Source organism: Limulus polyphemus, unplaced genomic scaffold, assembly GCF_000517525.1.
Source record: "Limulus polyphemus unplaced genomic scaffold, Limulus_polyphemus-2.1.2 Scaffold3512, whole genome shotgun sequence".
NCBI lineage: Eukaryota > Metazoa > Arthropoda > Merostomata > Xiphosura > Limulidae > Limulus > Limulus polyphemus.
In genome coordinates, this window is record NW_013669122.1 from 78414 (window position 1) to 90744 (window position 12331).

The 12331-nt window shown below is 36.8% G+C and overlaps 1 protein-coding gene across 1 annotated transcript in view; it reads left to right on the top strand.

The window, feature by feature from the left end:
* The first annotated feature begins 3532 nt into the window (after window positions 1-3532).
* LOC106469487 (synaptophysin-like protein 1) overlaps window positions 3533-12331 on the top strand; it is a 26684-nt gene continuing 17885 nt past the window's right edge. The window contains exons 1-2 of the mRNA XM_013929987.2: window positions 3533-3544; window positions 4731-4799. Coding sequence (XP_013785441.2) covers window positions 4737-4799 — 63 coding nt within the window. The 5' untranslated portion in view covers window positions 3533-3544; window positions 4731-4736. The remainder of the gene's footprint in view (window positions 3545-4730; window positions 4800-12331) is intronic.

The following is a 12331-nucleotide window of genomic DNA, read 5'->3' on the forward strand; positions in this document are numbered from 1 at the left end:
GTGCGTTCAAACTTGAAAACGTCTGCTGATTCGATGAAGCTATCTTATGATAAGAGATCTACTGAAGTCAGCCTTGAACCAGGAGACAAGGTGTAGTTGTATAATCCCAGGAAGACCAAAGGGAAGTCTCCTAAGCTGTCTTCTTCATGGGAAGGCCCATATGCCATAGTGGATCGTCTCTCATACGTTACTTTCCGAATCAGATGCTTGATAACACCTGATTAGTTCAACCTCTCTTTTAACACTTACCAGAATTTGGACTTTGTTGTTCCCAAATGTCATTTTATCCAAATTAACTACACACTTCCTCGGTAGTAAGTAGTCCAACTCTAATATGCATTCGTCTTCAATGTCAGCCAAGTATACTTTGTGTCTGTCCTCTATGTCCATGATCTCAACAGATACCCACACAGATCCCCACAACCTTGCATAATGTCCTGTCACACCAGAAAGCTTCTGTATGGTTTCTGCTATTCCTTTGTGATCCAGCATCTTGATACTCACAAGGGTTGGCTGAATTGTAAAATCTATGACAAAGTTGCACCTTTGGCCATCCAGCTTTCCTGTCACATAAACACTGTGTGTGCTTGGCATTTTACACCTAGCTGTTGGGACTTTCACGGTAGGGGTTGGTAGGTGTTCCTCAACACGAACCACTACTGGTTTCCCGAAGCTGACTTATTGGTAATATTCTTCTTATACTGGCTCCTCATATGTCCTTGCTCTCCACAGTTCCAACAACCTTTTTGGGTAGCAGTCTTTCCCGTCGTGGCATCTTCCCTGTGTTGAAGTTGCCAGCATTGAGCTCTCTTGTGCCCTGGTTTGCTACAGTGCCAGCAAAGTCCCTCAAATTTCTATGAAAGCTGTCCTTTTGTTGCCTTGAATCCTGATGATTGTATCAACCTTGGTACCTCTATGCTGAACTTAATGTAGGATTCGAATTCAAGAGCTCTGGCCATTGCATCCTGCATGGTAGAGGGGTGTGCTTGCTTCACTTGTATCTTCAGTTGTGGACTGTTCAAGGCATCTGCAAACTGATCACTTAGCAACAACTTGAGGACATTCCAGTTGGGTAGGACTTGTGTGCCATACTTTCCAAGTCCTGTGCCAGCTCTTGCAGGCTCTCCCCTTTAGCAGGGACTCTGGTCCTTAACCTAGCTCTGTAGACTTCAGACTGATTTTGAGTTCCATACCTGAGTTATAGAGCCGCTACCAGTGCTCTATTGTTGTGCCTGTCGTCTGCTGACAACTGTTCAAGTATATCCAGTGGTTGTCCCTTCAAGCTCATTGCTCAGTTCACTGCTTTCTGCTCCTCTATCCATCCATCCATTCATTTCTGCCAGGAGCTCAAATTGTGCTCTATATGCTTCCCACGGTGCCTTCCCATCGAATTCCTGTGGCTTCCTTCGTACTAGATCACCCCTAATGGTGACATTCATGTCTGGGATGTGACTTCTGGCAGAACTGAAGATGTCTGCATTAGGGTTTAGCTGTGGGGTCTGGAAGGAGCTTCCTGTTGTCTGGGGCTGACTGGGCTCACGGCTAATATATCCTCCTTGTGTAAAAGACAATAAACAGTCCTTTAATGTATGCAATTCCCTTTGAAATTTGCCCATCTTTTCCATTTGTGGTATGCTTGCTTTCTCTCAACTGTTGGAGACTTTCTTTTTGTTTATTTTCTTTCTCCTCCAAGCACTGCTGTAGTCTCTCTTCTTGTTCATTTTCTTTCTCCTCCAACCACTGCTGTAGTTTCTCTTCTTGTTTCTTTTCTCATTCTTCTTTTTTCTTTTTCCTCCAACAACTACTGTAATCTCTTTTGTTTATTTTCCTGTTCGAGCTGCCACTGTTGCAGGTTTTCTTCCCACTACTGTTGCCTCTCTTTTTGTTTCTTTTCTTTTTCCTCCAACAACTGTTGTACTCTCTCTTCTTGTTTCTTTTCTCGTTCTTTTTGTTTCTTTTCTTTTCCCTACAACCACTGCTTTAGTCTCTTTTCTTGTTTCTTTTGATTTTCTTGTGTTGCTGCCATCAAATCTACTAAGTCGTAGTTTGATTTGGGACTTCTCGTTTACATCTTTTTTATTTTCTTTTTTTTATTGGTCCTACTCTTTGACACCAATTTGTTGCAAATCTCCTTGTTTGATAATATCCGGTAGAAATTCTTTCCGAGAAACTTCAGCTATACAAGACCTCTCTTAATTAAAACTAATTTTTCTCGTTACAAACTTTGTAATACACTTAATTTCCACAGTCACTTTAAACTTAACTACTTTTATAAACACACACTATAATTAGCGATTCACACACTTTTCTTACGGTGCCTACTGTCTATCTGCAATTATATCTTCGCTTTATTTGCCGGGCTTATATACTAAAATAGAGGGCGTCAAGAAAAGACAAGAGTTGCCAGGAACAGTCATAATCCTTCTAGAAACTCCAGCGTCCATGCTTCCAGCGTCACGTGACTTCCGCTATCGTAACAGTAGATTTGATACATAATGTTGTAAACTATATGACAATAAGGTTTGAAAGTTCATGAAAGTTAAGAATCAAGAAGTTTCCAGGACTATATAGAAGTGATAGTATGGTGTAGTGAGTAACCATTGATTGGTTTAGTCGCTGTTGTGTCAAAAACGTTTTTCAGTTTTAGTAGTGAGGATTATCGCGTTTACTCGGTGAGTTATGTATTTGTTTATATATTAAGGCTAATTAAGTTAAGTGTATGTAAAATACCCAGGCCTGTTGATTTGATGGCCAGTTTTGATACTCTTTCTTACTTTGCAGCTCAGTAAAATGCAGGTTTTGGGGGTTTGCGGGTATCTGACGATCCTTCAGCTGGGCCCAAGAGTTCTGTTGTGCTGCAAAGTATGGGCAGTTTCTTTGCCAGTGTCCCATTAATCAATAAGCAAAACAAATTCTTTGCTCTTCCCATTTTGGACGATGTTCAAGCGGAGGCATTCGCTGTGGTATGTATCCCATTTGTGGTTCTTGTGGCTACATGTACGCTTGCGATGTCACATACCTCATAGGTGGCCTTTGCTACAGTATATATCACAGTGGAGTTACCTGGGTCACACCATTTGCTTGTGAAATTATCACTACAACTGCCATTGCAGGAATTAATGGTACTAACGTCCAACGTTAATAGTAATACTGAATCAGATACATATATCGAAGTTTGGAAGGATTTTATGTTTTAGTTATTAGCTTTATTAGATTAATTTTGTTGCAGTCTCGCAACACTGTTTTTCACATATACTCTGTATTTGGTTCAAAATAAGTTAAAGCAATTTTATTCTTTCTGTAAGATGGTAACCTATGTCATAAATTTTCATCTAGAATATTAGAGGCCATGGTTTATAGGCGTTTAAACTAAGGGTTGATGAATTTAATTCGTTAAATTTTAGTTTGTTAAGAGTGGGTGGAAATCAGAACGTACTCAGCGAGCCAAAGGGCCCCGTGATGTCCCATAATTTAATAATCTTATTCAGTTATTGCACATTTTGAGAGGGCGCGCTATCTAGTATTTCGCAGAGCGGATCGTCAGGTAGTGGGTTATTCATACATATAAAATGATTTAAGTTTAACGTTTACTTAAAAGTATGAGCTTGTATTTTAATTATTATATACAACATAATAGTAATACTGTATCATATTTGGAGATGGAAGTGTTGTTGGTTAAAGCTAGTAATACTAGTACTATAATTTATAAAGTATAATATACTATATAACTATAAGTATATTATTATATAGCCCAATTATTGGGGTTGTGTATAATTTTCAATTTCATTTGTTTCATCTGCAAGTAAAATTTAGAAAAGCAACAAAAACTTAGAAAGTGAAAAGCAGATCTAAGACCCGAGATTTACTTGATATTGTGCTGATTTCTACGTACTCTAAACAAATGTATAACTATGGCAGGAATGCTAATTATGTACTGATTCAGTGATTGCTATGTACACAGAATATGAAAATAAAGATAATGAGATATAAATAAAACTGCAGTGGGAATGCTAGTTAATGAGTGCTATACACACAATGTTCCTGTTACAGTGTTCGTGCTACAGTAGTTAAGTTGCTGTTAAGTGAGTAATACTAATGAGAATACTGTATGTAGTAGGCTTGTTATTATTAATTAAATCACAGTATTGGTACTAATATTAATACTGCTACTACAGTTACTACTAGTAGTATTACTATTATTACCAATACTGTAATTTAATTAATAATACTAGTAGTAGTATTAGTAATAATAATAATAATATAGTTATACTAAATTATAGGTGGTATAGCTTAAGTAAAAAAAAAACATTCACATGATGTTTAGAATCCCCATCAGTATTTATTTTCTCTAAGTTGTCTTCCACTTATAGCTGATTTTAGCCTTGACTATAATGATAATTTCAAGGCTTTTAGTAGTTGGACATTAAGTCATGTTCGATAAATACATCAGAGGAACATTGAACATTCATGTACAGTAGTAGATAAGCTTTCTCTTCATCATGAATTAAGCGATTCTGTTAAATTTATATTAATTGAAATATTAAGATCATACAATAAATCCATTTTTCTGTCTTCATGAAGTGCAAAATAGTTTCTTTTATCTTTAAGACAAAAATTTCAGAGTTTTAAATTTTCCTTTTGATCACTTGCAAGTTTGCTTAGTTCAGAAATCTGTCCAAGTATGTTTTTTTTTGTTTTTTTATCAACATGTACTTTTCTTCCTACTGTAGGTCATAATGGAAAATATGAATTTGGAGATTCTGAAAGAACCATTAGGTTTCTTACGAGTTATTCAACTTGTAAGTATTAAGATGATTTGTTTTATTTAAGAATGTTACTGAAAACATAAGAATGTCCTAAAAATAGTTTCTTAAGAATATGATATTATTATGTATTTTTCTCATATATTTTTAACTTATTCATTTAACTCCCTGTTGGTTCAACAATAAATCTTACAGCTTACAACTTTAAAATCTAGATTTCGATACCTGTGGTAGGTACAGAACACATAGACAATTGTGTAGCTTTGTACTTGATAACAAACATTAAGATTAGATACTTTGCTGATTATGCCTCTTTGTAAAACAGGCATTTGCTGGATAAAGAAAACATCTTGTGAAACATAAGTTATTGACAGTATTGCCAATCTTTGCAAATGATCTATAACCCTAATTTTCTTTTAAAGAGTATTTAATGTTAATGTATTGTTGTGTATGCTGCTATAACTAAATTATTTGAGTTTGACTGGGGTAGTATATCTGTGAAAAGATAATACTAGTGTTCTAATATATGCTCAGGGAATACAGAAATCTTGCATAAAGCTTAAGAGCAGATGCTTGCTTGATCTAAATTTTCATTGCTAGTAGTAATGCTAATAGAATTTGAGGTTATATTTATAGATATCTTGATTACAAGTCGAAAGAGGTAATTATGCAAGTTACTAGTTAGGCCTCAGTCAGAATACTGTGTACTGTTTTGGTCTCCTTATCTTAAAAAAAGATACTGCATTAATATAAAGGTTTAACAGGAGGGCTATTAGGATGATTCTGGGCATGGAAGGGCTGCGTTATAATTTCTTTTGAGAAAAGAAGGGCTAGAGGTGATCTTACTAAAGTCTACTAGATGATCTGTGGGTCTGATAGGATTAAGTCATCTGATTTTTTGTCATATATTCTCAAGATAATAAGGTGAGAAGGATATAAGTTTAAAACATTACAATTTGATATGCTGGTGTGCATGACACTCGAAAACTCATGCATACTGGTCATGATAGGGGTTAATGTTATGATATTTTTTACCCCTTGCATTTAAAAACCATCTTTACAATTTTTATTATTTCAACTTATTTATGAAAACATGTTTTGTTTTTTTATATACAGTAAAAGCAACGAAATAAAGAAAACTATAATTTTGTCATATATAGTAAAAATTGGCCAACCAGCCAAAGTGGTAACCTGGTCAGACATGTCCGACCAGAATTTTGTATTTTTATTTTGCACCCTTGATACATTGTGGAGGGATGGTGTGAATTCTGCCTTAATGGTAAATAGCTGGTGTAATACGGAAGTGTGGACTAACTGGTTTTATTTAGCTGCAAAAATATAATTTGAACTGCATCATAACACCTTATTTCATCAGTAAATATAGCATTGTGAATTAGGTTTAAAAGTTAGTCTTTTAAATATTTCTATAAAGTAATTAGATTTAAATAGTTTTAAATACTTTAATACTTGATAAACATAGTATTCAACAGTGTTATTGGTTTAGTAAATTAACATTATCCAATTGCAGATATATTGATATCCTGTTTGAGAAGTAGTTAGGTGTGTAACAGAAACATTGATATAATGTTATGTCTACTTGAAGTCTGTAGTTTGTATACTTCAGATTTTTGAAATCAAGGTAACTTGTGAAAATCCCTTCACTTTATTGTATGTAAACCTATATTTTAAAGTTTGTTTTCTGAAGTTCTTAATTTTAGAAAAGTATCTTCTCCATTTAGATTAATGTTGCTGTCATTTATATGAAATTTTTAAAACAAGAATTTCATGAGAGTTTAGTCTGGTTTTAGTGAGTCTGTCATGATATAAAAGACTGTTTTGTTTAAATATTAGTGATTAATTTATATCTGTGAGTGAATACTTTATTAGTCTTAAGTTTTGTTATAATAAGAGTTAAATACACACGATTGTAGAAGATTTTGTTGATAACTAATTGGTGTCGAAAATATAGAAACTGGCTAGATGACTATGTAATAAAGATATAAATAGCATGAGACGAGCGGGAAGCAGCAGACAGATAATAGCAAAAGAAAATATAGTCATGTGAAGTTAAGTACCGTAGATGTGATAGGCCTAACATTTAATATGTTAGAGTGAAACATATAACTTTGAATCAGCCTGAGTAGACTGTGACAAAAGGAACAGAGGATCTTTAGAAGAAAGAAGACCAAACGAATTACAATAACTTGAGCCACAACTGTAAGTGAATTACACACAGAATACTGGTACGATAGAAATAGAGAGAAGATTGCTTGACTTGTCAATTGAAATTCTTAAGTAATTGAATAGGCCTAAGTGGACTTTTGACAAAAAGAAAACTATATATATAAATAGGGTTTATGATATGCTTATGATCTCTATACTGTGAAGACTTTGTTGTACATACGTTTAACTTGTTCCGAATATATATATATATATATATTATTTGAAAACAAGTAAAGTGTGTGCTGTTTATTCATCATTGAATTTATCGCTAACAAGTCACAGACACCTATTGTAGAAGAATCCTCTATTGAGAAATATAAGTAAAAGTCATTTATTTCGACAATTGGCAAAAAGAAGAACTTGTGTATATGTATATAATATTATTTTTTAAAAAATCTGACAGTCTATGTTTTCAACAGTAGCATGTTCAGCCATGTATCAAAATGCATGCTCCAGTTAACGATTAAATCTTAGCTAAATTTCATCTATTTTTAAGAAGATATGAGGTTGCATTCTGAAGCTCACTGCTTGTTGCAGTTTTTGTTAAATAATATAGGAACTGACTTTGTTCAAGTTTTACTAATGCTGTATAGAAAATTGACATACAAAAATAATAGTACAGGTTTATACTGGTCTAGTCCATTATTGCAATTAGTTACAAGACAAAGGTGAAACTTTAAAGAAATGATGCTTTTGCACAACTTGTACATAGATATAAATTTATCAGTTATAAATATCACTGACAAATCATTATCACAACCATAGAAATATTCCACAACCAGATCAAGTATAATAGAAAACATATCCACAAAAAAGAACTGTTTTAGTTTTAAAGAGATATTAAATTCCAAAACATACCTCCTCTCATACTACAGCTATTACTCAACTGCCAGGGTTTCCTTCCTTTGCCCATCTAAGCATTGGTCTGAATTTTTTCGCTTTCGCCAGTCTATTATTCCCCGCTTAATTGCCCTTGGCAATATCTGTCACGTGACACTCTCCACCTACATCACTACATCCTCTTTCCTGGTACTGTATATAAGCACCTCATTCGGATAATATTATAATTTTTTCTCGAAAAAAGCTTTCACTAATGGGTTTCTCTGTACTACAACCACTGGAGATACTTTGAGTGTTCTTCATGTTACCTAGTTGAATTTGATTTAAAAAAAATTGTTTGACAAGCAGAAATATATGGCATGAATTTCGGGATTATTATTTCCAGCATGGAGGCAAATTAAGTCTCTCCTATCCCACATCTAGTGTTGCTCAACAATCGGGGGGGAGTTGCTCTTAGTTGAGACTGTCAGTGACTTTATTTGTAGTGAGACAGAGACATTTATATTCGGGTTCAGTGGTGTTCCTTCAGGGGACTCTCAGGATCACCAACTTCAGCGATGACGAGCTGGAACCATTGTTATCATGCACATTAGTTCAATTGCCGACTTCTCCATTCATCCCTGTTGTCGTTGGCATCTCGACTTTCATTGGCTCCTACAGGGGTTTATAGTTCCATCCCTATTTGAGGACTCCAATCCCCGACATCAGCTTCTTGGTCCCCAGAATAGATTCTGTCCATATTCAAGGGTTCCTCTGCTCGGTCGGAATGCTGCCAGCAACATTTGTGTCTATTGTATGTCTTTTAGGTTTGTGGGGGCTTGGCTTTGAGAATGTCTGGATGTGTGGTAAATCTTAACCATGTATCCATGGGCACTACAGGTCCTTGAGTCAGGATTAGTTATTTAGTTCACATCTTCACCAACATTAGTCACCCAACTGTAGTGTTTCTGCCACCTATCTGTCTATCAGAGTTTTGTTGGACTGGGGCAGTGGAGAGAGTCATGCCAGTTCTTCCAGGGTTTTATTCCTATTTGTTTGTTGTGCCCAAAAAGACAAGAGTTTGGTATCCAATCATCAATCTTTCTCATCTATATCAATCCCCAGATTCTCCAAGGTTCACAAGTGACTCACTCTGAGTTCACTTTTTTACTAGGTTTGTGGATTTCCAAATTTGATGTCACCGACTCCTATCTACACATTTCCATAGTGGTGGCATCCCACCACTATCTGCATTTTGTGCACAAGGGTCAGCTGTTGCAGTTCAGGGTTTTGATTTTCAGTCTGGCATCAGCATCATGTATATGTTCTGCTGAATCGTACCAGTTTTTTCTTGTCACCTCCTATCCCTAAGCCTTTGCACACACCATTCCATAAACGTCTGGTTACTGCTGGCACCATCTCATCAGTTGGCAGAATGTCACACCTGGATTTTGCTTTCAGAAACAACCAAGGCAAGCTTCATTATCAGAGCTTAGACATCCATTCTTTTCCAACACAATATATCATCAGTCTGGGTATCTTTTTCATCATGTATCTCGGTCGGGCTCAGCCGACTCCCATCTGGCTCCAAGCTATGGAACAGGAAGTCCAACTCTTATTCAGCTCTCCTTCTCCCACTGTGCAGATGGTTCTTTCTCTTTTGGGGAATGTGGGCATCACTCAAATCCCACATTCCATTGGGACAAGCACACAAGAGATCCCCTCAATCATCATTATGCAACTAATGGATCATGAACAGTGATTCACTGGATTCTCCAGTTTCCTTATTCAGGATCATTCTCTTTAATCTCGAGGGATGGTTAGATTGGAACAATAATAAGATATGGGTTCCTCTGCCATTACATCTCCAGAGAGTCATCTCTTCATGGATGCCTCGCATCGGGGATGGGATGCATATCTCAATGGTCAGGAATTCCAGGGACTATGCACAGATGAAGAGGCTTCCCTACACAATGTTTTAGACCTTCTTGCTGGTCCAAGGGTGATGTATCATGGTCTGGGATTATTAAGGGGAAAATCGTCAGGCTTCACTTCGACAATTCCATGGTGGTGTCTTGCATTTCCTGTCAAGGTCCAGGGCTCCAAACAGAATGGATGCTGCATCATGAGATTGGCTCTCATTTTGAAACACTGATGATTGGTGTGGTGGCCACTTATTGGAACACCCAACTACTGGCAATTTGATCTCCAATACCTCACCCTCTGGCTTTGGCAATAGATGCATTCTGTCAGAATGGGACAGGATTACATGTTTAGGCCTTCCCACTGATTTGTATGTTATCCAAGGTACTAGTTATAATTTTACCAACCCATTGTCAGGTTCTGTTGAAAGCACCAGATTGATGGCTCAACCCTGGTTTCTGCTTTTGCAGTACCTTCAGGAGTGCCCACCTCTTCCCCTTCCTCTTTAGCCATCTATGTTGAAGCAGCCATAATCTGACCTTGTACACCCAGCTATCCAGAAGCTGAAGCTTCAGGCATGGAGGTTATGTGGTCATTCACATAACATTAGGGTTTAATTTCTAAGGTTGCCATGTATCTGTCTCATTCTTGGTTTAGTCACACAATGGACATTTATAAAAGGAAATGGCGCACATATCGGCAATGATGTATTGAGAGGAGGTTGAACCCACTTCAATCAGAAGTGCCAACCATAAGTCGTTTTTTAACCTGGACCTTTGACATAATTGCTCTGTAAAAGTAGGCTTTGTTGACTACCTTTTGATACTTGAGATGAAAATTCTTTGAGTCCCCAGTACTCTCCAGCTTCCTCACATCGTTTTGGATCCAGTTAGCTAACTGGTATATTAAGGTGGCATTACATGCCCTTTCTCAACATCCATTTGAGATCTTATGTACCATGTACCACCTTTCCTTGAAGGTTTTATTTCTGTTGTTGGTGACCTACAGATGTTGCCAGTAGGAGTAGTTTACACTGATTCTGTACAGGATGCTTTATAATTCTACTTATGTCCTCAGACCGGTTCTTCTTCCCTAAGACACTAGCAGCCAGGGAAGGGGATAAATCCTTTTCACTGATTCATCTGATCACTATTTCTCACTTCCATTAGTGCTCAGATCTCGATGATTTGTTATGTTCAGTAAGAGTCTTGAAGTGTTATGTTGCCCATACTAATGCCTTTACAGATGCTAGACAAAAACTGTTTATTCATTGGGATCATTCTGTTTCCCAGGATTTATCTCTGGTTGCATTGACAAGGTGGATACAAAATTGATCCATATTGCTTATTTTGGGCTCTCTTTGAAGGCAAGGAGACTTATGTGATTCACATATCATCAGATTCATCACATTTCTATGTATTTAGCAGCCTGGTTGAATTGTAGACTTCCTCCAATACTTTATCTCACATTATTTGCATGATCTTCATCTGAGGGTTTTCAGCTACTCCCTGTAGCTATCTTAACCATATCTGGTAGATTATACAGAGGGGTGAGTTTTTCATTGCTATTTTCATCTCTTCTTTACTTTCCAGGGTCCCTTATCTCATTTTGACAGAATCCCACTCTGTGATGAGTGTTGCCCAGGCAGGTGTGCTTTTATCAAACCAATTCCACACTAGCAACCACTAATTCAATATACTTTATCTAGGTTGCAACATGCTCTGTAGAAATGAGGTGTTCTATATGATTACCTAGAGGCTGATTAAGTGGTAGTATTGTACTATGGTGGACCGTCACTCATGGACTATCATGAGTAAAGCATAAGAAGATCCTGCCCATCTCTGCCAATCATTGAATTGAATAAATCGGAGTCGATTTGCTTTTGAAAATTTAAAGAACTGTTTCCAGAGCACTGTTCCTCAGGATTCCCCAACATGTATTAACCCCCCAGATTCTAGTAGACTAGTGGAGCTAGGGAATCCTTACCACACCCGGTTTCCAATCACTGGGGTAGTGGACAGAGGTTTTTCTCCAGAGTGTTAGAGTGAATTTCCTCCACTCCTGGAGAAGAAGGCAAAGTTGGGGGCCCTCATACCTGGGCTCCTGGATGTTTTTTACTAGATGTCAATAGGAGAAGCACCAGCTACACAGAAGCCTACTCGAATACCAGTTCAGATTTGACACTCAGCTATCCGGTTGGGTTTTCTTTTTGATCAATATTGGTTCAGTTCATTGTTCATGGAAGAGGGTTCATTGTCTACTCATAATTCTGAATGCAGAGTGGTCTCATCCCAGATCCTTGGTTGAGCACAATTTGTTCCACATCCTCCCCATAATTTCAGAGACAATAAGAATTTACCTTACCACTTAGTTAGGGAGAGAAGATGGGTGTTCATAATTCCAGACCGGATGAATTCTGTTACCTCAGGGTGAGTATTGTTACATATTAGAATTTCAAATGGTCTGAAGCCGAGTTAACTGATAATTTAAATAAATGCCTATATATAGTCAGTTTATGATAGTTGCCAGCAAGATTGATATACAGTTTTCTTTTTTAACACAGATACATTTTAATATACACACAACAATATAATTTACAATAA